This window comes from Octopus sinensis, linkage group LG24, assembly GCF_006345805.1.
Source record: "Octopus sinensis linkage group LG24, ASM634580v1, whole genome shotgun sequence".
In the NCBI taxonomy this organism is placed as follows: domain Eukaryota; kingdom Metazoa; phylum Mollusca; class Cephalopoda; order Octopoda; family Octopodidae; genus Octopus; species Octopus sinensis.
The window spans coordinates 7,608,964-7,636,699 of NC_043020.1; the positions used below are offsets into that span (position 1 = coordinate 7,608,964).

General features: G+C 39.7%; 1 protein-coding gene and 1 long non-coding RNA gene across 5 annotated transcripts in view; both read left to right on the top strand.

Moving 5' to 3' along the window:
* The window catches only part of LOC115223948 (doublecortin domain-containing protein 2-like), a 145,463-nt gene extending 137,945 nt beyond the window's left edge, over positions 1 to 7,518 (top strand). For 2 of the 4 annotated variants that reach the window (XM_036512947.1, XM_036512946.1), the window contains 2 exons: positions 62 to 97; positions 6,336 to 7,516. In XM_036512947.1, the coding sequence (XP_036368840.1) occupies positions 62 to 97; positions 6,336 to 7,454 (1,155 nt within the window). In that variant the 3' untranslated portion in view covers positions 7,455 to 7,516. Of the gene's footprint in view, positions 1 to 61; positions 98 to 6,335 lie in introns of all 4 variants that reach the window. The other 2 variants (XM_029794693.2, XM_036512945.1) reach the window with 2 other exon arrangements.
* Positions 7,519 to 18,963: 11,445 nt separating this feature from the next.
* LOC118767789 lies at positions 18,964 to 26,225 on the top strand. Its single transcript, XR_005003705.1, has 2 exons — positions 18,964 to 19,455; positions 25,644 to 26,225. It is a non-coding gene; the product is annotated as an uncharacterized LOC118767789 (long non-coding RNA).
* The last annotated feature ends 1,511 nt before the right edge of the window (positions 26,226 to 27,736 follow it).

Sequence of the window (27,736 nt, forward strand, 5' to 3'; positions counted from 1 at the left end):
AATGCGTGTGTAATCTTAATTAAAAGTTAATTTTTGTTTTGTTTCTATTTTTTTTTTAAAGGAATCTCGCAGTAAAAACACTTCCATAAAGAAATCAGTAAGTAGCAATTTTTTTTTCTTATTGGTTTAACCCTTTAGTGTTCACATTACTCTGCCAAAATCAATGCTTTTTCATCCTCATTGTTTTGAACTAATCATGCATTATCTTGAAGTTATGAGATTTTAATGAGGTAGCTGTTAATTTTTAAAACGATATTGTAGGGTTGGTGTGAGAGACCAGATCTGGCCAGTTTGAACATAAAACAGGCAGAATACTTCTGGCCGGATATGGCCGGTTTAAATGCTAAAGGGTTAAGGCAGAGTCTGTGCCACTGGCCTTCACTGACCATCAGGGGTCAATGAGACTAACAAGGCTGATGTCTCTTTTAAACATTTGTGAGTTGACAGCTGCAGGGGAAGCATTGCACATTTATAGAGACAGGGAACTCCAGAGGGATGAAACTCTGTGGATTGGAGGAAGGACTTAGGCGTAGGGGTTAATGGCAGGACCTGAGAAGGTGAGGAGGAAGAGGACAGAATAAGGGTGTCCAGGGAAGGAGAGACTAAGGATTTGGGGATAGTGGGGTGCCTGATTGGTGGAGAGGACACAAGACCAGCCAGTTCTGATGAGCAGTGGCCATAGTAGTAGTAGTAATAGTAATAGTAGTAGTAATAGTAGTAGTAGTAGTAGTAGTAGTAGTAGTAGTAGTAAAAATGACAGAGGAAGGTGACAATATGGCTGCATGTGGGGGAGGCTGGAGTGTGTTTGTGTGCAAACTTCCTATCAATTAGTCATGAATTAAGACTTCTCAGTCATTGCTGTTATTACCCAGTTGTATTATCACATTATTCGGATAGAGAAGATTGGAAGGAGTTTTATTTGTACACATAGTCAGGAGAAAAGACAGTGCCCTCGACATTCGTCAGGGTTCCTGACACTGGCAAGATAGAGGAGAAGATGGTATCCTCAAACTAAAACCCTACCTTGAACGCAACTGTATGATGATGATGATACTTCTGATTGCACAAAGGGCATCAGGTGATGACACAAAGGGCATCGGGTGATGAGACAAAGGGCATCAGGTGATGAGACAAAGGGCATCGGGTGATCAGAGTTCTCCAAGTGGTGCCACTCTGAGCCAAAGTAAACCCTTCTTCCCAGATGACACCTCTTTTGGTCAAGTCTTCTAGCACAGGTCTTTTGCCATGTCTTCACCGAACCGCCTCTTTTTTGCCTCCCGCTTTCATACGGGAAGTTGTTGCTCTTTAGCGCTTCCCAATTGAACCAATCTATGATCAAAGGTGCAGGTTTGACCATGCGATTCAGGAGTTGGCTTCTCAGCCATGAGGTTCTTAGTTCAATCCTGCTGCACAACTCCTTAAACAATGCTCTCTGAGTGGGATCCAGTTGGTGGAAAATGTACAGAAGCCTCTTGTATATATTTGTGTGTTTGTACATATATGAATGTATGCATGTATGTATGTATTTATATATACTTGTACTTATGTCTGAAAATCTGTTCCAACCATGACCATCCCATCTTTTTACCCCCAGCATGGTATAACAAGCACTAAATTTTTTTAATGTATGCTTCTCCTCACGTAGGTAATGTGTGGTTTGAGGGAAATTTAGTTGCTATTGCAGGCATGGCTGTGTGGTTAGAGGTTTGTTCCCCAGTCACATAGTTCCGTATTCATAGCACCTTGGACAAGTGTCTTCCCCGAAGCCTTGTGAGTGGATTTGGTAGATAGAAACTGAAAGAAGCCTGTCGTATATACATACATATCATCATCATCATCATCATCGTTTAACGTCCGTTCTCCATGCTAGCATGGGTTGGACGGTTCGACCGGGGATCTGGAAAGCCAGAAGGCTGCACCAGGCTCCAGTCTTATCTGGCAGTGTTTCTACAGCTGGATGCCCTTCCTAACGCCAACCACTCCGTGAGTGTAGTGGGTGCTTTTTACGTGCCACCTGCACAGGTGCCAGGCGAGGCTGGCAACGGCCACGGTCGGATTGGTGTATTTTATGTGCCACCTGCACGGAAGCCAAACGAGGGGGTGCTGGCATTGGCCACGAGTCGGATAGTGCTTTTTACGTACCACCAGACCAGGGATCCTGGCTGGTTCAATTCGATTTCGATTTCGCTTGCCCCAACATGTCTTCGCAAGCAAGGGGGTTGGCATGGGTGCCTGTCGTACGGTCAGATTGGTGTATTTTACGTGCCACCGGCACGGAAGCCAGTGGAGGCGGCGCTGGCATCGGCCACGAGTCGGATAGTGCTTTTTACGTACCACCAGACCAGGGATCCTGGCTGGTTCAATTCGATTTCGATTTCGTTTCGTTTTCGCTTGCCCCAACATGTCTTTGCAAGCAAGGGGGTTGGCATGGGTGCCTGTCGTACGGTCAGATTGGTGTATTTTACGTGCCACCGGCACGGAAGCCAGTGGAGGCATCGGCCACGAGTCAGATAGTGCTTTTTACGTACCACCAGACCAGGGATCCTGGCTGGTTCAATTCGATTTCGCTTGCCCCAACATGTCTTCGCAAGCAAGGGGGTTGGCATGGGTGCCTGTCGTACGGTCAGATTGGTGTATTTTACGTGCCACCGGCACGGAAGCCAGTGGAGGCGGCGCTGGCATCGGCCACGAGTCGGATAGTGCTTTTTACGTACCACCAGACCAGGGATCCTGGCTGGTTCAATTCGATTTCGCTTGCCCCAACATGTCTTCGCAAGCAAGGGGGTTGGCATGGGTGCCTGTCGTCGGATGAGGTTCTATATCGACTTCGCTTGCCTCAACAGGTCTTTGTGTCCAAGGGAGGAAAGGCATTCATAAGTGGGCTGGGCTCACTTGTCCTGCCTGGTCTTCTCACGTACAGAATATTTCCAAGGTCTCGGTCGCTGGTCATTTCCTCAGTGAGGCCTAAAGTTCGAAGGTCGTGCTTCACCACCTCGTCCCAGGTTTTCCTGGGTCTACCTCTTCCACGGGTTCCCTCAACTGCTAAGGATTGGTACTTTCTCACACACCTATCTTCATCCATTCTCGCCACATGACCATACCAGCGCAATCGTCTCTCTTGCACACCACAACTGATGCCTCTTAGGTACAACATTTCTCTCAAGGTGCTAACGCTCTGTCGAGTATGTACACTGACATTACACATCCATCGGAGCATACTGGCTTCATTCCTCACGAGCTTACGCATGTCCTCGGCAGTCACGGCCCATGTTTCACTGCCATGTAGCATGGCTGTTCGTACACACGCATCATACAGTCTGCCTTTTACTCTGAGCGAGAGGCCTTTAGTCACCAGCAGAGGTAAGAGCTCCCTAAACTTTGCCCAGGCTATTCTTATTCTAGCAGTTACACTTTCAGCGCACCCACCCCCACTACTGACTTGGTCACCTAGATAACGGAAGCTATCAACTACTTCTAGTTTTCCCCCTGGAAAGTGACGGAAGTTATTTTCTGCAGATTTTCGGAGGTTAATGCTCCAGAGCATTTGCCACATACAAAAGCTATCTTCCCAGTTAGCCTACCTTTGACATTGCTGCACCTCTTATGTGTCCATAGCTTACACTGGGTACATCTTATAGAGTTTCTACCTACACCTTTCTACAGATCGAGCAGGGCCATCTTCCTGAAGACATTTGTGGATTGTCTACCTTCCTACTTATTAGTACTTTGGTTTTAGCTAGGTTGACTCTAAGGCCCCTCGATTCTAAACCCTCCTTCCACACCTGGAACTTCTCCTCCAGCTCTGATAGTGACTCAGCAATAAGAGCAAGGTCGTCAGCGTAGAGGAGCTCCCAGGGACAACCTGTCTTGAATTCCTCCGTAATTGCCTGGAGGACTATGATAAATAGGAGGGGGCTGAGTACTGAACCTGGTGGACCCCAACCTCTACTTTGAATCTTCTGTGTACATGTTGCCAACCCTAACCTTACTTACGGCATCTCTGTACATGGCTTGCACAGTCCTCACCAGCCATTCATCTATCCCCAGTTTCCTCATTGACCACCAGATAAGGGATCGGGGACCCTATCAAAAGCTTTCTCCATGTCAACAAAAGCCAGGTACAGGGGCTTATCTTTGGCTAGGTATTTCTCCTGCAGCTGCCTTACCAGGAATATAGCATCAGTGGTACTTTTCCCTGGCACGAACCCAAACTGCATCTCATCTAAACTAACTCTCTCTCTAATTAGTTGGGCTATGACCCTCTCCGTAACCTTCATTACTTGATCCAACAGCTTGATACCTCTGTAATTATTTGTATCTAGGGCATCACCTTTACCTTTGTAGCAGTTGACTAGTGTGCTGCTACACCAGTCATTGGGTATGACTCCTTCGTGTATCACCTGGTTGACTATACGGGTGACCAGGCTATAGCCGACACTGCCAGATATTTTGAGCATCTCTGCAGTAATTCCTGATGGGCCTGGGGCTTTCCCTGTCTTCATGCTTCTAATTGCCTTAGCTACCACGGAACTATCAACTCGGATAGCTGGTCCCTCTGTTGGGTCAACATTCAGCAGACTCTCTTTATCCCATTCATTTTCTTTATTCAGCAACCTTTCATAGTGGCATCTCCAAACCTCTCTCTTTGCATCCTCATTTAGCGCAAGAGAACCATCATCCATGCGAACACACTTCTCTCCTACCACATCACGATTCTCTCTCACACACTGTCTTGCAACACGAAATACCTCAAGTCTTTCATCCTCACGGCTCAGAATATTGGCAAATTTTTTCTTATCCGCTTCCCCTCTGGCTAGATAAACCTGTCTCCTAGCTTCCCTTCTGGCTGTCTGATACAATTCCCTGCTACCACCATTCTTCCAGTCCTTCCAAGCCTGTCTCTTTTGTCTAATAGCCCTGTCAACCACAGTGTTCCACCACCATGTTACTCTGGGTCGAGATGGTACTTTGCTCCATCCACAGATCTGGTCAGTGGCTGTCAGCAGATTGTCCCGTAGGAATCTCCAGTTGTCTTCCACATTTAGTGAAGCTATATCCCCTTCTATTTCGTCAAAGGCCTCGAGTAGTATGTCTCTAAATCTCTGTCCATTTGCAGGATGTTTAAGCTTCCAGACCCTTCTCCTCCAAGCTGGTCTTCTTCTGGGCAACCATTTAGCTCTGATCCTGAAGTCGCTAACCACTAATCTATGTTGGGGAGTACATTCTTCGCCTGGAAAGGTTTTGGCATTTATAATCAGCCCTCTTTCCCTTTTTCTGGCAAGGATGTAGTCAATCTGGCTGGTGTGTCTGCCAGAACGGTAGGTGACTAGGTGAGAGGGGGTTTCCTGAAGTTGGTATTGCAGACCATAAGGTCATTTGCATTGCAGAACTCCAGCAGCCTGGTTCCCTCCTCATTACGAGAGCCAAAACCGTAGCCTCCATGGACGCCATGGAAGCCCCCGACATGTCGTCCAACATGTCCATTGAAATCACCTGCCACGAAGAGAAGGTCACTGTCATTTGTCAATGAGGTAGTCCGCAATAGGGTGTCATAGAATTGGTCTTTTTGTCCTTCCGGTAGCCATATATATATATATATATATATATATATATATGTGTGTGTGTTCTTTTGATTGTGGCCATACTGGAATACCACCTCGAAGGGTTTTACTTGAACAAATTGACTTATTTTTTAATCCCAGTACTTATTCTATCGGTCTCTTTTGCTGAACTGCTAAGTTACAGGGATGTAAACACACCTACACTGGTTGTCAAGCAGTGATGGGGGGAACAAACAAACACACACACACATGACTGGTCTTTTTCAGTTTCTGTCTACCAAATCGACTCGTAAGACTTTGAGTGACCTGGGGGCTCTATTAGAAGATACTTGCCCAAGGTGACATGCAGTGGGACTGAAACTGAAACCATGTGGTTGGTAAGAAAGCTTCTTACCACATGGCCATGTCTGCACCTATAGTCTCATTTACTATATAAATTTACTATATAAATCTCATTTATTTATAAATACCCAGTCTTCTTTCTCTCTCTCCTCTTTCTGTCAGTCTGTCTCTCTGTCTCTCTCTCTCTCTCTCTCTCTCTCTCTCTCTCTCTCTCTCTCTCTCATTTAACCCTTTATTATTCAGATTTCTCTGTCAAATGTAAAGCTTATTTCTTCACTTTGGTTTGAATTAGTCAATTGTTTTTTTTGTTATTTTCATTTTTTTTTGTTATTTTCATTTTTTTTTGTTATTTTCATTTTTTTTTGTTATTTTCATTTTTTTTTGTTATTTTCATTTTTTTTTGTTATTTTCATTTTTTTTTCTCTCTTGCAGGAAAAAGAACAGAAAAAGACAAATGAAGTTTCAGGCAATCAAAGAACCAAAAACCAAAAGAATGCTGATGTTTCTCCTAGCAAAAAAACCACTGCAAATAACGGTGAGTCTGCTAAAGACCAAATTTCGGGGCAAGCAGCACCAGATGCGGGATTAGGGAATTCAACATCATCCTCCAAGGACTCTGATCAAAAGAACACCACCACTGATGCTGAGGGAGAGAAGAAAGCCACTGATGAACCAAAGAACTCAAAGACAGTCGGGAAATCTGAGGAATCCCTTGCAGACAATCACGCCAACACACCGCCACCAGGGCAATTCTTTGCACAAGAAGAATCAAATAAACAGGTAGGAGATGGTAGTTCATCCGACTCTTCGAAAGCGTTCAATAATGATGGTGGAGCTGCTCAGAATGATGCCAAGGATAATGATGACCGAGTCGAGAGTCCAGAGGTGGAACCAACGAAAGACAGCAGAGCTGAAACCAATGACAGCAATGCCAAAGCAGATGACCAAAGAATATCCGACAATCAAACATCAAACAATGAATCTCCCGTGTCTGAACCCAATGCAGTTGAGAAAGATCCTTTTGAAAGCTCTGTTTCACCTGTAGGTGACGCTGACGGAAGAGAAGACTCTTTCTCGAGTAACAGGACAAAGAGTGATGACAATCTGAACGATAAACAACCTGAACAGGAGCCGGAGAATAAGAATGCTCAAAACAATCAAGGTTCATCTGGAGACAAAAGCAATACGAAAGACGCCGAAGAACTGGATAAACCCCTGAGTCCACAGGGACAAGATGCCGTAAACAGCCCACCACTTGAGTCAAGTGTTGACCGAGAGCGCTCACCATCGGTACAGTCCCCACAGCTTTCAGAATCCCTTACGAGCGACCAGTTGTCGGAGAGCAAAGCGCAGGACAACAACAGCAGTGAAGTTCTGAAAGACGACAAAAATGCTTTGAACAGCAGCCAAGATGTGAACAACGTAGCAGATATTCAACAGAATGAAAGCCACAACAACAACACCGGGAATTCCAAAGAACTGGAGAAGCAATCAAATCCAAATGCTGATGAGAAAAATCCACCCAAAGTCCCAGCTTCAAATAATGGCTAAACACACCTCAACATATATATAATAAATATATATATATATGTACATACATATGTGTATATATATATATACATATATATATATGTATATATATATATAAATATACATATACATATATATACATATATATATGTACGCATACATGTGTATGCATAAATATATGTGTGCGTATGTATGTGCATATATATATATATATATATATATACATACACACACACATATATACACACATACTTATGTTTGTAGGTATTCTCTTCTATAATAATAATAATAATAATACAATATAAATCTAGCTTAGCCTTCTGTTATCTATACGGCTAATCTTGCATGTTAGGTTGGCCGACATATTTTGGAGATTGCTGCTCTGAATGTCTTTTAATGATATATTTTGGGTTTTGCTTTTCGTATTTTGCTTCCTCGACTGGGAAAAGTCTGGGTAAGAACTGGGAGGGTATCTGGGTATTTATTGCTTATATCGTGCTTTTTTTTTTCACTCTGTTTCTCTCCCACTCTCTTTCTCTCTCTCTCTCTCTTTCTCTCTCTCTCTCTCTCTCCTCTCTCTCTCTCTCTCTCTCTCTCTCTCTCTCTCTTTCTCTCTCTCTCTTGCTACTTTTAGCAAAACAAAAAAAAATCCAGACTTGATGTTATTTCTAGTGTGTGTATGTGTTTGTATATATGTATGTTTGTGTATATATATAAAATAAAATAAATGCGCCCTTTTAAAGCCTAGCCAGGCTCATGGGCCTGGTTTCCCAGTTTCTATGGCGTATGTGTTCCCCAGCTGGACAGGACGCCAGTCCATTGTAGCGTTACTCATTTTTGCCAGCTGAGTGAACTGGAGCAACGTGAAATGAAGTGCTTTGCTCAAGAATACAGAACACAACACATTGCCTGGGCCAGGAATCGAAACCACAATCTTACGATCATGATGCTGACACCCTAACCACAAAGCTACGTGCCTCCACTTGTGTATATATATGTGTGTGTATACATATATGTGTGTTTATGTATGTGCGTGTGTGTGCGTGCATGTATAGAAACCATACCAAAGCAGGCACTGGAGCACACTGTGTCCTTCAGACTTGTTGAATCCTCTCAAATAATACAACCCATTCCAGCATGGAAAATGGACATTAAAAGATGATGATGATGATGAGGAGGAGGAGGAGGATGTATACAGATATTGCAATATTACAGCTTTTTCCACCATCATTATTAGAAATACACAACACTATATAATACTATAACATAAATACTACATAGCCCAAGATTCTGGTTTGACCGATCACTAGTATGTCATTCGAGTTACTTAAATCTACCAATTCAGGTGGTCAACAATCGGGACATCACTGTGGTGTAGTGGTTAGCAGTTTGTAGTAGATGTGGGTTTCAAATCCCACTGGCTACATTACGACTTCCCCCTCTCCCCTCTCTCTCTATCTATATATATATATATTGATCAAAATAAAATAAAAACATGATGCGAAGGATTCAGCGGTACATATGTTTCGGGCCTTTATTAGACAGATTTATAACAATGCATAATGTATGTCTGTGGCCTTCTTCAGCCGCGCACAACAGCTTCCACAAGGACATGTGTTACATCAAAAATTCTTGGTTGGGGATGCAAATCCCCTCATTCACGTACGACATAATGCGGCAGCAGCATAGAGTTGAAGCGTCCATCTCTTTCTTCTCTCAATGTAGAATGAGGAAAATTGGATGTTGAGGTAATGTAAATAAATAAATACATATATAGAGGTGAAGATGGAGGGGCGAGAGTTCGGGACGAGGGATAAAAAATGTATAAAAAGTGTAAGTATAGAATAATATAAAAATGTAGAGGATAAAGGGTTGTAAGGAGATGTAAGGGGGGTATAAAGAAATATAAAGTAAAAATAGAAATAGAAATAAAAGTAAAAAAACCTGATAAAAACATGATAAAAGTGTAAAAGAATGTAAAGATAAGGGATGTATAGAGGTTATGGACCAAGCATGGTGGTCAGGAGATTGATAAAATTTAGTTGTAGAATTGTCAGTACATCAACAGTTTCGTCTGGGGACTTAATGTGTTGTAAATCAGAGCTGATGAGCATTTAATCTGGTTCCTTGAATTAAATGGACTTCTAGTACATACATATCATCATGGATATATACACCCACATACACGCGTACATATACGCCTCCAAGCCTATAAGCATACACACGCACTCGTGTGTAAACACGTACATAAACACACGCGCACCCACACGCACGCGCGTACACACACATACATACAACAGAATATCCGCATATATACACGGACATTACGCGCGTACACGCTCACATGTATATACGCGCGCCCATCACTCCATACACACACGTATATGCCCACGCCTCTAGGTCCAGGTATAAGATATTAAAGGATGTGTATAAGAACGTATGTAAAGAATCCCGTACTCATGTCAATACGCGCACGCACACACGGCTGTGTGTCCGTATGTGCGTGCATATATACACTCATATACACACACAGAGACACATGCGCACATGGGTATAGCTATAAGATATCGAAGTATGCATGTACATATATGCGCGTGCATATGTATGTATGCGTATACACACGTACGCGGACGCTCGTATATTCAAAAGGTGGATCCATAGGTAAGTAAATAAACATATATAGAGGTGTAAAGCGATAAGTTAGGGGTAAGAATGAGGGTAAGGGTAAAGATTAGAAATAAAAAATACAGTATAAAATAAGAAATACAATGTAATAGTTAGAAATGAAGTATAAGAATTATAAAAATTATAAGAGTTAAGGTAAGGGATGAAAATGAAAATGAGAATAAATGGAAGTAGAATAAAAGTAAAAATAAAATTAAAAATAAAAATAAAAATAAATGGAAGTAGGATAAAAGTAAAAATAAAAGTAAAAATAAAAATAAAATAAAATAAGATAAAAATATAATTTTGTAAAGTTTAACATGAGATGAAGGTGGTTGAAAGTTAGAGGTGTGTGTTAAACGTAGGGGCGGGGGGGGGGAACTGAAAATTGGAAGGGTGGGAAGTGGAGTTTGGCGGTGTGCGTTCAACATCTGAGTTAGAAATGTGAAAGGGTATAGATATAGGGAATTAAAGAGACTACATAGGGAGGATATGGGTGTAGGAGAAGAAATATTTAGGGAAAAGAAGTCATATATGGGAGACAAAATTTGTATATATAGGGGAAAATGCAGGGAACCCTATATGCACGTACACACCCACACACACACACACACACGCACATGTACATATATATGTATATGTACACATACGTACACGTATGTGCACATACATACGCACACACACACACATACACATATACACGCACATATAGGAAAGCGGGATGTGCTGGAGCCGACAGGTTGCACCGGGTGGGAGGAAATTGCATGGGGGAGTTGGTATAAGACCTAAGCATTGTAGTATTTGAAAGTATTAATAAGTTTATGTATACAGGATGGTTTGAACTCTGACCTTTTGTTAATAAGATTGTGTTTGTCTTTGAATTTCAAGATGTTAAGGAGTTCTACACAGCATAGTTGGCATCCTGCTCTATTATTTAAATAAGGTGCAGCTGATCCGATGATGGACCATCAGGGAATATTAATCCTAGCTTATATATATATATATATAATATATATATATATATAATATATAAATTAGAAAGAACCACCTTTCTACCAATTATATACGTTATTCTACCAATTATATATGTTTTTATTATTTTTTTTGCAATTTACTTAATCATTGGTATTTTATTGTTATTTTAATTTTAATATTTCTATTATATGTAATTTTCTAGATGGTGTAATTTAATTGTTCATTTTGAATTGATAAAAGGTGGTTCTTTCTAATTTTTTATATGTATATATACACACATATATATATATGTGTGTGTGTGTGTGTGTGTGTGTGTATGTGTGTGTATATATATATATATTACAAAGAAGGAACGAACAAGCAAAACATGTGGTATAACTTTAGAGTGCGTAGTTTATTAATTCAGCCATAGTTGCAGAGAAGTTAGAGTAAATAAGGGATTAAGAAATAATACATAAGTTGTTTTACAGCTGTTTCTGGAATAGCTGTGCATGTGGTGTACAGGCATTGAGCTGTGTGGTAAGGAGCTTGCTTCCCAAGCACATGCTTCCCGGTTGAGTCGCACTGTGTGACACTTTCAGCAAGTGTCTTCTACTATAGTCTTTGAACGACCAAAGCCTTGTCAGTGGACTTGGTAGATGGAAACTGAAAGAAGCCTGTTGTACATACATTTATATGTCGCTTGACAACCAATATTGGTGTGTTTAAATCCCTGTAACTTAGCAGTCCAGCAGAAGGGACTGACAGAATAAGTACTAGGCTTACTAAGGCAGTACTCCAGCATGGCCACAGTCAAATGACTGAAACAAGTAAAAGAACAAAAGAATATAAGTCAACTATGTCTATCTATCTATCTATCTATCTATCTATCTATCTATCTCTCTCTCTATCTATCTATCTATCTATCTATCTATCTATCTATCTATCTATCTCTCTATCTATCTATCTATCTCTCTCTCTATCTATCTATCTATCTATCTATCTATCTATCTATCTCTCTATCTATCTATCTATCTCTCTATCTATCTATCTATCTATCTATCTATCTATCTATCTATCTATCTATCTCTCTATCTATCTATCTATCTATCTATCTATCTATCTATCTATCTATCTATCTATCTATCTATCTATCTATCTATCTATCTATCTATCTATCTAACTGTTTATCTATCTGTCTATCTGTATGTATGTATGTATGTATATGGATGTACATGTGTGTATAACTTTATATATGTTTACATACATATGTGTGTGAGTGTACCATTAGTTTCATGTTAAGAAAAATATTTTGATATCTTAACAATTTTCAAGTTAGTCACTTGGAGGAATGTTCATTTCCATTATATATAAATATATATATATATATATATGGCTAAATTCCCTTCCTAATGTCAACTACTCTACAGAGTGTCCTCGGTGCTTTTTTTCATAGCACCAGCACCAAGGAGGTTGCTTTGTAACTCACAAAACTTAAGAGCCCCCCCCCCATACACACACACACTTTATAGGGAGAATAGAAGATAGAACAGTTGTTTTATGCAAGGTGTTGAGAGGTTAATGTTATGATGGGAGAAGTAGGGAGGGCAGGTTTGTTGTGGGGGAGATTCATGGCTATCTCACATTTTACATGAATGGGTGGGGTGTGGCTGGAGTGATGCCACAAAGAGGTAAATGGGGTGGTGATGAGGTGCCAAAATAGACTCTTGAGGTCAATAGATAAGAGCCTGGGTACAAGAGAATCAGTAGGGGTGGGCAAGGTTAGAAGTGTGTGAGCAGAGTGAGAGATGGATATAAGCATGTAGTTGAGGTGATCAGGTATTTATAGGAGTGTGGCTGGAGTGATGTCACAAAGGGGTAAATTTGGGGGATGGCCACATTGTAGGACTGCAGAACAGTGGATGGACAATGGTGACAGAATGGACACCAAGGCAATGGACAAAATAAAGAGGTCAACAAAAGACGAGATGGGAAAATGATTTCACCCACTACTTGGGTCCTACATGGCCATGACTGACCAGAGACAGACAGTGGCAGAAGGAGTCCAGGGAGGGGGTTCCTTTTTTTCAGGAGTGATAAAGTCTTGGATAAGGAATAAAGGATGTAATGAATGGTGAACTGGGGTAGGAGGAGTGATTGATAGGAGGAGAAGGATGAGGATTGTATGAATGGTAGACTGGTATCTATTGGAAGTGGATGAGAGAAGAGGGAGTTGTGACTGCTTGTACAAAAACTGTGATATGAAATGGTTCAGAGCAACAGGTCCTAATTTCATTGCTTAGAGCAGCAGAAGGAGCTGTGTGCTCAGGGGTTAGGCTATTTGGCTCACAGTCATAAGGTTGTGAGTTCGATTCCTGGTGGTGCAGTGTATCCTTGAGCAAGAGTCTTCATTTCATGTTGCTCCAGTCAATTCAGCTGGCAAATATGAATTGTACCTGTAATTCAAAAGGGGCCAGCCTTGTCACTCTGAATCTCCCTGAGAACTGCATCAGGGTGTGCATGTGTCTGTGGGGCACTCAGCCACTTGCACATTAACTTCATGAGCAGACTGTTTGGTTTAATCAGATCAACTGGAACCCTAATCGTCTAAACCGATGAAGTGCCACAGCAGCAGAATAATAATGCAGTAGGTAGGAGAGTGATGGAGGTTTTGAGTGATAAAGAGATGAGGGAGGGGCAAGGTTAAGGGGTTAGGGGTTAGATTGAGAGATGGGTAAAACAGGGGTAGGCACAGACGATGGTAATGTGATGGGAAATATGGGAGAAGTATAAGGGTGGTAAGAGTGAAAGAGTGGCATTAATTGGATGTGGCCGCTCAGGGGAGGAGTTTGGAAAAAGAGAGAAAAATGCACAAACACACACACACCTATAGATGCAGGTATTTGTGGTTAAGAAGTTTGTTTCCCAACCACATTGATTTGGGAAATAGATAGATAGATAGATAGATAGATAGATAGATAGATGGATAGATAGATAGATAGAGGTAGATGAATAGATAGATAGATAGAGGTAGATGAATAGATAGACAGATAGAGGTAGATAGATAGATAGAGGTAGATAGATAGATAGATAGAGGTAGATAGATAGATAGATAGGTAAAAAGAGGTAGATAGATAGATAGATAGATTTATTTAGAGGATATGTTAACCTCATAAAGGGATGGTTACATCCAAAGGAATACTGGTTTGATAGCTAGTATTATTGAGGAATGAAATTCCCTTAAAACAATTGGTATATAGTAAGAATATAGTATATAGTAAGGATATAAATGAAGAAAAGAAAATGGAGTTGAAAGTTAATAATTATTTATTTTTAACAAATTGGTAATCTTCACTTCTTACAACCATTTCCATTAGTACTCAATAATCAAATTACAAATTTGCATCAAAATGCTATGAGTATAATTTCATCAGAGAAAAAAGACACACCTGAAGATGTTACATGCCGACCTATCAATTCATACCAGCAGACTCAGAATCTAACATACATACCTTCATATATATATGTATATATATTAAAAGACTCCGCCGATTACGACGACGAGGGTCCCAGCTGATACGATCAACGGAACAGCTTGCTCGTGAAATTAACGTGCAAATGGCTGAGCATTCCACAGACACGTGTACCCTTAACGTAGTTCTCGGGGATAATCAGCGTGACACAGAGAGTGACAAGGCCGGCCCTTTGAAATACATGTACAACTCATTTTTGCCAGCTGAGTGGACTGGAGCAACGTGAAATAAAGTGTCTTGCTCAAGGACACAACGCGTCGCCGGGAATCGAACTCACAACCTTACGATCATGAGCTGAATGCCCTAACCACTAAGCCACGCGCCCTCACATGTATATATATTAATGAATGTATGCATACACACATGCATGTATATGTTTGTACATAGATGGGTGTGTTAGTGTTTCTTTGACATCATGTGAAAGCTGTAAAAGAGCATCAGCATCATTACAAAGGAGCTCCTTTGTTTCTGCTCTTCAATGGGAAATATGTCCGGCCATGGGAAATAGGTAAGGGTTGACTGGCAGGAAGGGCGTCTGGCTGTCGAAAATCTGCCCCAACAAATTTCATCTGGCCCATTAAACATGGAAAAGTGGACATTAAACTGATGCTTATGTAAATATATATGGCAAAAATTGACCATCCCTGATTATAACTATACACACTCAGATACACACACACACACACACATAGGCACAGGCATGGCTGTGTGGTAAGAAGTTTGCTTCCCAACCACATGGTTCTGGGTTCAGTCCTACTGCATGTCTGGGTCCCAGACATGCAGCTCGATGCCTGGGTCCCACATCAATTGAATGAGGATAAACTTGCCAAACCTGATTTCCATTATAGAAACGGGAAGAAAACGACCCTTTTTTTTTTTAAAGAGAATAGGGGTGGGGGACGAAAAATGGATTGTCTGTAACAATGTGAAGCATAAGCGATCCTGGAGGAAGCAAGGTGAACCATCACAATCACTCTTCAGAGCAGAATTTCACCTGAAGAAGGTTAGGCTTTCCGTTTGTTGTAATTGGAAGAGAGTGGTCATTTATGAGCTTCTTTCCATGACCAGGGCCATCAATTCACACCTGTAACTGTGACCAGCTGGACAAATTAAATGCTTCTTTCCATCAATTCACACCTGTAACTGTGACCAGCTGGACAAATTAAATGCAGCAATCCACCTGAACCATCCTTCACTTGCTAATCGTAAGGGCTTATTTCTTTCATCATGGCAGTGCCAGACTGCAGACTTCTTTGCAGATGCAGCTGAAGTTTCTGGGGCTTGGTGGGGAAGGTTTTGCCACACCCACCATTTTCACCTGACCTTGCATCTTCAGATTCCCACCTGTTTTGGTCTCTTCAAAATTCATTGAATGGACAAACCTTCATCTCTGAAGAGAATATAAAAATTCACCTGGAAAAATCCTTTACCAAGAAAGACAGGAAATTCTTTGAGTGGGGCACAATAAATCTATCCACAAGATGTCGGAAGATATTGGCACAAGACGGTAACTATATCAGTGATTGAATAAATCACTTCATGTTTAAAACTTGTGGTTTATTTTCGCTTAAAAACCGAATGGAATTTGTGGTGAACCCAGTACATAATTTTCAGAAACAAATATTTCATAGGCTCGGTTTTGTTTTACCACATGTAGAAATTATCTCCCATGGACACAGGCTCTGATTTCAAACTTTTATTGGAAAGTAATCAAACACAGACACAATGTTATTCGTCACGTGGGTGGAAGCACTCTGTCAGTTACGACGATGAGGATCCGAATCAACGGAACAGCCTGCTCGTGAAATTAACGTGTAAGTGGCTGAGCACCCCACAGACACGTGCACCCTTAACGTAGTTCTCGGGGATATTCAGCGTGACACAGAGAGTAACAAGGCCGGCCCTTTGAAATACAGGTACAACAGAAACAGGAAGTAAGAGTGAGAGAAAGTTGTGGTGAAAGAGTACCACAGGGATCACCACCATCCCCTGCCGGAGCTTTTAGGTGTTTTCGCTCAATAAACACTCACAACGCCCGGTCTGGGAATCGAAACCGCGATCCTATGACCGCGAGTCCACTGCCCTAACCACTGGGCCATTGCGCCTCCACCATTCGTCACGTACACACACACTCGCATGAAAAAAGAAACTTGGAAGTCAGAGCTTGTTTGCAAGGGAGATAATTGCTACAGGACTTTACCGTAAACAAAACTGTTCTCTCCATGTGTTTATCAACTTTTACATTCTGGAAAAATAAAAGATACGCATATATATATATATATATATATATATCAGTCTTCACAAGCAGATAGTTTCTGTGTAACAGATGGACTACTAAAAGAGACGAAATGATTTGAGGTTCTACTCCTAGGGGCAAAAACGTGAAAGCTGTCCAAAGATATTTATATTCATGGATGGTCCTAGAAGGACCAGTACTTAACTTCGGGATTGAAAGTCATTATACTACCATCTGAACTGAATGCTACTGTATAGTACCAAAGATACCATCCTCTACATCTAGAATAAGGACCCAGTATTGTAACAGCTAAGGTTCAAGGGTCAGCAACTTTTCAATCCCTTGCTGAAAAACCTCAGAGTTTTATGAAGTCTAGATACATTCGGAAAAACATCCAATTCTGAACTTCTTGGATCTTGAAGGCGTGTGATGCCATTCCATGAACTGAGTCGTTATTTCTGGATCATAAAAGATATAGTTACGTTTCTTCCCCTAAATGTGTCTTCATTTAGCTGCAAATGCGTCCAGCAGGTCAGAGTAGATTTCTACCTTCTTCAAACGGAGCATCAACCAGCAAGGTTACCACTTTCTGATACCCAGATTCTTCCACTATCTTCTGTAATGCATTATAACCATATTCCAGTTGTGCAACATCCTCTCAGGTTGTGGTTTGTCTGTCTGAATCCATCCATAGATATGAAGAGAAAAAAGTGCATAAGTCTGTCAGGCATAGTATTGAGGAATTTTGGGAAGTATGGAATTTTTAAAGGATGCTGTGTCCTCACAGCTTACAACTGTCTTGTTTTGACAATTCTGAGCTTGAAAAAATATGTCTGAAAGTCTGCACCTTTTTTGATTTTGTAAGCATGTTGAGCGATGATAGAGATATCGAATTAAAAAATGGTGGCCACGGTCGATGTTGGAAAGATGGTGAATAATTTTTTGGGCTTCTACCAAATCAGCTGCTAGACATGATCACTTGCCCCGAGAAGCAAGATATTCAAGATATGGTAAGTGACAGACAGAGAGCATTTGTTTAATTGCAAGTTCCTGAACAATTTCCATCAGATTGAGATTCTGGACAAGATGAGAGTTCCAGGCTGGAGATGCAAACTGTAAGTCTTAGCTTTAAAGAGATAACTGGTGAACAAATGCCAGAGGTCTTCGTGAGTGATGCCAAGACATTTTTGGTCTTTTTAACAATTTTAGATATAAGTTTCATCCATCACTGATCATTGCTGATGATTATTTCCCAGGTCACATTTACCAGCAAACTTCTTAAGGTTGGTTTTGTGGAGGAAGTTGGTAAATTCCAATTTTTTTTCTTCCTGAAGTGTACTGTGATGTATTTGTCCAGAGACAGCTTGAGTTGTCAGTGAGTAATCCATTGCTGAATTGTGTCCAGGTCAGATCCAAGAAAGATCTATGGCACATAGTCATTTTTTTTATCTCCATGTACAGTTTAATGTCATCTATGTATTCTAATACAGTGACATGCTTCAAGTTGGCATCTATTTTATTAATATATACAACAAATTACAGGGGACCAAGGACAGTTCCTTGCAAGACACCAGATGTCATTTCATAACTGCAGAATGTTGTTCTAGTACTGCAACCACCTCTTTTCAGCTAAGAATAAGGGACGTCAACCAGTTATAAACGTGAGTCCTTCACACAGAAGCTAATGTTTATTGAGCTTCACCATGAGTCAGTTGCATGGCACAGAATTAAAGGCTTTGGCAAAGTCAAGAGAGATAACATCAACCCATGAGATGCCGTCTGTGATTCAGGTTATGTCTTTAAGAAACTTGATGAGTTGGTCACAGTAGCTGGAGTTCAAAATAAATTGAAACTGTGAGGGATGAATAAGGTTATGAGAGTTCTGAACTATCTCTCTGACACGAAAGGCGGCAAGCTGGTAGAATCGTTAGCACGCTGGGCGAAATGCGTAGCCGTATTTCATCTGCTGCTACGTCCTGGGTTCAAATTCCGCCGAGGTCGACTTTGCCTTTCATCCTTTCGAGGTCGATAAATTAAGTACCAGTTGCACATTGGGGTCGATATAATCAACTTAATCCGTTTGTCTGTCCGTGTTTGTCCCCTCTGTGTTTAGCCCCTTGTGGGTAGTAAAGAAATATATCTCTCTCTGACACCAGATCTTGAATTTGGTGATGCAGCTGGTGAGATTGACTGGATGGTAATTAACAGGTGATGTGTGATCACTCTTTTTGGATGGAAATAAAGCTGGCAGTTTTCCACTGTTCTGGGTTAAAACTGTTAAGTCAGAACTGGAAAGAGCGAAAACTCCTGCAGCAGAAAGAGGCTGCTACATTTAAGAAGCAGACAAGTAACACCATGAAGACCAGAGGAAATATCGTTGTTCATAAGCTTGAATTGATATCCCAGCTTTGTGGGAGTAAACCCAACAGATTTTATGGAATTAGATTCCAGTAGCAGCAAAGATAGTATGTTTGGATATCCAACAGCAAAAATGCTAGCATAGCATTTGGCAGTCAGTTCTGTGCCCTCTTTAGGATCATCATTCATCTGATCTGTGTGTGGGATTCATGAAGAGGGCCAACTGGAGAATGAGGCCCTTGTTTTCAACACACATTTTTCCAGAACACTTTTCAAGGTTTGTTGTTATTTAAGTCTGCTTTTTTAGTCACCTGCATGATACACTCCATTGCACCATCGTCTTTTTCTTTTAGCTTCTGTTCTCTGTAATCTGCAATCGTATTCAGCATCTCATCATTCTTTCCTGGCAAAAGAAACTGCCACAGTCTCTCAAACTGCACTTTTGGTGGGTTTATAACATATTTTCATAACACTGATGCTTTGCACGTGGTCTAGATTGAATTAAGGATGTGCTGAAGGGTGGTATTGGCATTTTCAGAATGGATAAATTCAAGTCAATTTGGAAGATGTAGCTCAGCGCAGTAGGAGTTCCAGTCAAAGCAAGCAGTTTGGAGGTGGTGGTAACTTTTTCTGCTCATTAGTGACCTGGAGTCACCTAAAATTCTGATAGTCATGCTGATAACAATTTCTGGTGCAAAACAGCAGGTCCAAAGTGATTTTTACCTCTTGTCGGGGAGGTGGTGGTTGAGGGACAGTGACTACTAGGGACCAGTCTGAATCCATCTCTAAATCAAGGAAATCATTTACACTTTGTGATTGGTGAAAGGTTTTCCGATCAATCTCTGGGTATCTGAAATCACCAGTAATAAAACGATAGGTGGATGGTTTTTTTAAATGAAGTTTTGAGAATGCCAAAAAGCTGTGCCTTTGGTGGTATTTTGGGGAACAGTAAACAACTCCCAAATACAAGTGTTGACATGCTTATATATACCTCTTCCTGTGATTGGTTCAAATCGCTGCTAAAGGATTGCTGGAAAGCTTGAGTGAAACCAGTCACCAAATCATTCCTATGGTGACTGAAGTGGTCTTTGTGAAACAAGTTCAAAGCAAGCCATGCTAATATCTTTGCAATACCAAAAATACCTTTGCAAAGGTAAAAAATGTAACTGAGTGTAATGAACAGAGGATAAATGCTTGAAACACAGGGGTTAAAGGGTGGAATTTATTGCATAAACTAATACTTTATATCTGGATTTAAGCCCATCATGAGAGAACGAGTATAGCACACAATTCTTGTTTCGTTTCCCAGGGTTGTTATCTTGCTGCTAAATTGTTGGTTTGATATCTTTCAGTCCAGATTACATTCTTCTTTCCTATGTCACCAGACTTGACAGATTTCCAGCTCTGTCCATTATCAAGTAGGCTAAAGCCCTTATGTGGTGCTCAGTTATGATTCGAGGAAGCTACAAAGTGCAGCTTCGGACGTATGTCAGGCGATAAACCAGGGCAAGTTCAGTACATGATAAGGTTCTCATGCTTAGCATTATCAGAGGCTCAAAGCTGTCCATGTATTGTTGGTAGAAGGTAAGAAGATCAGTCTTAATCTCACCTGTCTGGCTTTGGATCCCGTTTCGTCTGAGGTTGAGGACATTTCGGGGAGGGACACAGTTTGAACTCTTTGGACAAGCTGTTGCAGTAATAATGTGTACAACTTGAGATGCTTGCCTTGATTAGCATTTGTTGTCTTCTTTAACAAGTATATATATGTATATATAGGCGCAGGAGTGGCTGTGTGGTAAGTAGCTTGCTAACCAACCACATGGTTCTGGGTTCAGTCCCACTGTGTGGCATCTTGGGCAAGTTCTTCTGCTATAGCCCCGGCCGACCAATGCCTTATATATATATATATATATATATAAAACTCAACTTGTGTGTCTGTGTGTGTGTCTGTGTTTAACTTCCCGGCACATCTCTTCCTAGCCAACAAATCGTAGAACCACCAAAAATGGGTCACTTAAAGTTTAGGCAAATGAAAATTGAACTGCGCTATTTCTGTTCCGAAATTCATCTCGCAAGTGCAAAAATCGATAATGTGTTTGTTTAGGCCTTATCCCATGCATTGAATAGTGAACTCTACTCAGTCAGTTGTTTGACGTGAACTGTGTTCACCACGCGTGCAAGCATGCGTAAATTGCATGAAAAATAAAAAATCAAGATATTAAAACGAATCGCCATAAACATTGTAGAAATTCGTCAAAAAAATGAATTTTCGGGATGTAGCCTGGAGGGTTTTTTCATATTAATCGTTTGGACTTTGTGAACACATACCAATTGTTTTCATAACATTTTTAATGCTTTGAATTAAATGTGACCATTTTGCGTTAAGTTTGCAGTTTGAATTACTTTAACTAAATTTTAGCAGGCTGGATTTTTGATCATCACGATACATCACCAAGTGACTCCCTGAAACTCTCCCCTGAAATCCCCGTTGAGCCGGGCAATACTGCTAGTATATATATATATATATGAAAGCACTAAAGATAAAGTCTGGTCATAGAGTGACCAATGGTTTCGTATCCATGAAGGCTGCAGCTTTGTGGACAGCTCATCAGATTCTATACAGAAACAAATTTAACTGTTCGTCTCTTGGAGATGGAAAGTTGTTACCATCAATTGTCATCATCATCATCACCGTCGTTTAACGTCCCCTTTCCATGCTGGCATGGGTTGGTTCGGACTGTTTGACTGAGGGCTGGTGAGCCAGGTTCCCATTTCTATCTGACAAGTTTCTACAGCTGGATGCCCTTCCTAACGCCAACCACTCCGAGAGTGTACTGGGTGCTTTTACGTGCCACTGGCATGAGGGCCAGTCAGGAGGTTCTGGCAACGACCACGCTCAAAAGGTGTTTTTATGTGTTACTGGCAGCGACCCCATTCGAATGTTGTTTTCCACACACACAACACATCATCATCGTTTAACGTCCGTTTTCCATGCTAGCATGGGTTGGACGGTTCAACTGGGAAGCCAGAAGCATGCACCAGGCTCCAGTCTGATCTGGCAATGTTTCTACGGCTGGATGCCCTTCCTAACGCCAACCACTCCGTGAGTGTAGTGGGTGCTTTTTATGTGTCACCTGCAAAGGTGCCAGACGAGGCTGACAACGGCCACAATCGGATGGTGCATTTTACATGCCACCAGCACAACACATACATACATACATATATTTATATGTTTATATCTGCATAACGTAATATACACGTATGTTTGTATAGGCTAATGGGCTAAATATAGGCCACCATATATAGTGTATAGGGAAAGACATTTATTACTCCAGATGCTACACTTAACTATTCTTCTATTGACCAAATGCACCTCATTTTACTGTTCACGTCTGTTTGCTTTATGTCAATGTTGTTACCTGTTTTTATGGGACACACTTATATTTTATGTCTATACTGCTGCATGCTGTGTCTTAATCTCTCTCTATATAAACGGCAGTTTGTCTGTGTGTGTTTCTGTGTGTCTGTTTTCTCGTACCCTCACTCTGACCACGGCTTTCAACCGATTCTGATGAAACTTGACACACACATAGCCCAATGTCATAATTCAAAACTAACGCAGCGAAAATTTTGAAAAGTTCCCCCAGTTCTGAAAAAAATCGATAAATTCGACATGGGGTCGAGAATCAGAAACACAAACCACAGACTGTCTAGGGGACGCAACTCGACCTTTTTAACTCTCAAAAAAAATTTACCATAATTTTTTTTCCAGTTTTTTCTATTTTTTGGCTATAACTCCCTAAAAATGCTTTATAGTTATTTCCCTTACAAACCCGAGCAACGCCGGGCGATACTGCTAGTAGGCAATATAGCCAGATTCCTATTTCTATAGGCTGCACACACGTATAGGCTACATTGTTTTGTGTTAATATAGGTAGCTTATGCATTGATTCTGTTGGATGGTTTATTGAATTTTTTTTGGATAATATACTCTGTCTGTCTCTGTCTCTCACTGACTCTCTCTCTTTCTCTCTTTCTCTCTTTCTCTCTCTCTCTCTCTCTCTCTCTCTCACACATGCACACACATATACAAAACAGTAACACACACAAACATACACATACATGTAAATATCTGTTCCTGTCTTTGCATATGTGTATGTGTGTGTAAATATATATATATAGGCGCAGGAGTGGCTGTGTGGTAAGTAGCTCGCTAACCAACCACATGGTTCCGGGTTCAGTCCCACTGCGTGGCATCTTGGGCAAGTGTCTTCTGCTATAGCCCCGGGCCGCCGACCAATGCCTTGTGAGTGGATTTCGTAGACGGAAACTGAAAGAAGCCTGTCGTATATTTGTATATATATATATATATGTGTGTGTGTATGTGTTTGTGTGTTTGTATTTGTCCACCTAGCATTGCTTGACAACCGATGCTGGTGTGTTTTCGTCCCTGTCACTTAGCAGTTCGGCAAAAGAGACCGATAGAATAAGTACTGGGCTTACAAAGAATAAGTCCCGGAGTCGATTTGCTCGGCTAAAGGTGGTGCTCCAGCATGGCTGCAGTCAAATGACTGAAACAAGTAAAAGATATATATATATATATATAAGCGTTATCCTGCGTTTGAGAATAAAATTATTTCCTTATCTGTGTCTTTCAATACATCTCAACGTTTCTAAAGCAAACTTTATTGACTTTTAATGTAAGTTGAATTTAACATACGCTAGCGTCTTATAAAGCTAGATTTATATATCCTAATACTGAAGAAGAATTTGTCGTTGGACATTTTAGCTTAATGGTAAAGCACTTGACGTGTAATCGCAGGGATGTGAGTTTGGGTCTCATGGCTGGTTGCCGACAAATTTTTCTGCAAAATATGGATAGCTTATCCTGTTCATTCTATATTATTAGCATTATCCTGCATTTGAGAATAAAATTATTTCCTTATCTTTCAATACATCTAAAGTAAACCTTGTTTGATGACTTTCAACGTAAGTTGAATTTAAAATATATATACACATATATATATATATATATATATATATATATATACATGTTCTTGACCCCCAAACAGAAGATAAACTGTTTTTATTTAAACTTTTTATAAAATTTTACTGATATTTGATAAGATGAGATTAATAAAAACTGGTAATATCTTCTTTATATAATTTTAAAAATAATCTTTTAAAATCATTTTTATTAAATTCCTTTTTAAATTGAAATGTTTTAGACTTACTTCTGTGCTAAATTCTCTCTCTCTCTCTCTCTATATATATATATATATATATATTTCTACCTATTATATACGTTATTATTATTATTTTTGCAATTTACTTAATCTTTACATTTTATTGTTATTTTAATTTTAACTTTTCTATTATATGTAATTTTCTAGATGGTGTAATTTAATTGTTCCTTTTGAACTGATAAAAGGTGTTTTTTTTCTAATTTTATATATATATATATATATATATCATCATCGTTTAACGTCCGTTTTCCGCGCCAGCATGTGTTGGATGGTTCGACCGGGGTCTGGGAAGCCAGGGGCTGCACCAGGCTCCAGTCTGATCTGACAGTGTTTCTACAGCTGGATGCCCTTCCTAACGCCAACCACTCTGCGAGTGTAGTGGGTGCTTTTTACATGCCAGGGGAGTCTTGCATCGGCCACAATCGGTTGGTGCTTTTAACGTACCACTGGCACGGAAGCCAGCGAGGGCAGGGCTGGCATCAGCCACGTTTGGATGGTGCTTTTTATGTGCCACCAGCTCAGAAGCATATATATATATATATATACACACAAACACACATTTCTCCATTTGAGTTATTACCTCCATTGGCATAAACAACACAAACAGAACAGACAGAAATGCAGGAACATGTACAATAATATCATAGATATTCTATATATTATACATAAATTACACACACACATGTGCACATGTGTGCATGCATGCATGTATAAAAATTATATGTATTAACGTTAATTCATTTTCTTTTTCTTTTGTCTATATTATATATTTTTTATGAAATGTGTGTGTTTATATATATATATATATATATATATATCTAATGAAGGATAAAAATTTTTTTCGAAAAAAATATATTCTTTTTCAAAAAAAATTTTATCAATGGCCAGCATATCAAAAAATACCTTTAAAGGTTAAATCTATAAACAATTCATAATTAAGGGCAAACAAAAAAATTTTCGGACCCTGAAATCGGTATGATATGATTAATAATGGAATGTTTTAGAAATTTCTGTCGACCTTTTTTCGAGTAGCGTGCATATTGTGAAAAAATTATATGGTTAATGGACAATATGTCCAATTTTTCGGCATATCTGGCATTAGAAATTTTTTCGTTTGCCCTTAATTATGAATTGTATATATATATATCATGTAATAAAGAAATAAATATAAAATAAAGAAATAGATATTATATATATTATATCTTCTTTATATTTCCAGGCAGTGAAGATGATTTGACCGAAGATTACTAACTTCTACAGGGTTCATGCAAAGATAGTTAATTCATTTCTGTTTCCATCACACCTTTTTATTCCCCTTCCCCTCCCTTCCCCTCCCTCTCCCTCCTTCTCACTCCTTCCTGATAACCCAGGTTCGAAATTTCCCCAAGACACCTGAAGAAGGCTGGAGGGTATACCAGCTGAAACGTTGTTTTAACAACAAACAAGATGAGGACAAATATCCGTCAAATGTAAATAATGTAAAAAATTATGTTTATCGCTCTCGAGTGTCCCCACTGCACCCTTGGTCACCATTACAAGGGTTTCTGTGTTCCCACACATTTATTACACAGTTGATGACTTGGTGTTGGGTTCTTTAATTCTTTTCACAGGATGGGTTTCTAGCAGCCCTCCTTACAAGGCATGCTTGGTCAGCAGAATTGGTTTAGTTGTTGTTGATGACCCAATTATGAAACAGGGTTTATCAGACCACAATGTAATCTGCTGTGCTTGTGAGGGAGGTGATATCATGCAAATGCACACACACACACAAACACACACACGCGAATTAACATGCACACACGAATTAACATGCACACACACATACACTCACACACATACACATATGCGTGCACATGCACACACACACACACACAGGGTTCAAAGTTTGAAGAATATTGAAGAACAGGATATTTTACTTGTGACAACTAACAATACCATTAGCTACCCCCCACCCCACCACCACCACCACTACCACCAACACCACCGCCAACACCACCACCACCAGTGCAACACCAATACAGTTATGAATGCTATGAAGAAAACTTTGGGATTAAAACAAAAATAAATGGAAAAGAAGTTGAAAAAACAAAAACAAAACAAACTCATAATTAATCATTTTGTAGAAAACCTGCCTGAGGCCATTCCTGAGGCAACGACAGAACTTTTCTCTTCTGAAATTTGTATCATAGAAAACCATAATCTTCCATAAAATTTTCATGCTAATTTATGTTCCAAACACCAGATTAATTATTTTACAACATTATTTTACGAAATTCTTCATTATTTTCAAAACGAATTGAAACAAAGGTAGAGTGTTCCCGCAGAAATATCATTAAAAAAAAAGGGTTAAAGGGATCTTAATTAAAATCTTCCAATTAAATTTCCCGTTAATTCATGTTCCAAATTCTAACTCAATAATGGCAAAGCTATTGTTCTAAATCCTTCGTTGCTTTCAAAATTAATTGAAATAAAGGTAATTGTATTTCTACAGAAATAGGGTAACAATAGAGTTAAAGGGGTAATGAATGAGCATAAAACAAAAAAAAAAACATACAAAAACCTTCGATGGAAACAAAAGTTGAGTTTTTGGAATTCTGTTCCTTTTTCTTGTAATATTTTTTTAAAAATCAGGTCATAATAAACATTATTATAAAGAAATTTTTGTTCTTGTTACTTCAGTGTGGTTAGAGAGTGGTGGGTTACCAAGAACTAGGGTGGTGGATAACAGAAATATTATGGTCCTTTATGTTTTTGGTCGGTTACGAGTTCTCACATGTGAGAAGGTTGGACAGAAGTGGAGCAAGCATGCTCTGTTGGATGTGTGTAATGTTACACTGGGACGTACGTACATACATGCATACCTATATACATGCATGCATACATATACACACACATACATACATACACACATAGCCTCAAGTGTAAAGTATAATTTTGCCTGTGTGCCTAATGTTCTTAATGATCAATGATGGTTTCCCACAGTCATATATATATATATATCGATTGCTATTTTCCAATAAATATTGGTGCCTTGTTGTACCATTTATCTATTTATATATATAGAGAGACTGGATAGTCTATCATTTATATATATATATATATATACATATATATATATATATATATATATTTATAAACAATAAATTAAACAGAGATACAATAGACAATCCAATAATTTATTTATATTATAGTATAACATAACATACTATGAACATAATAAAATATAACATAAACGATTATTAAAAAACCAAAAAAGCCAACAATTTGTTTCAACTTACATTTTTGGATATATAAACAATTCAATTCGCTTAT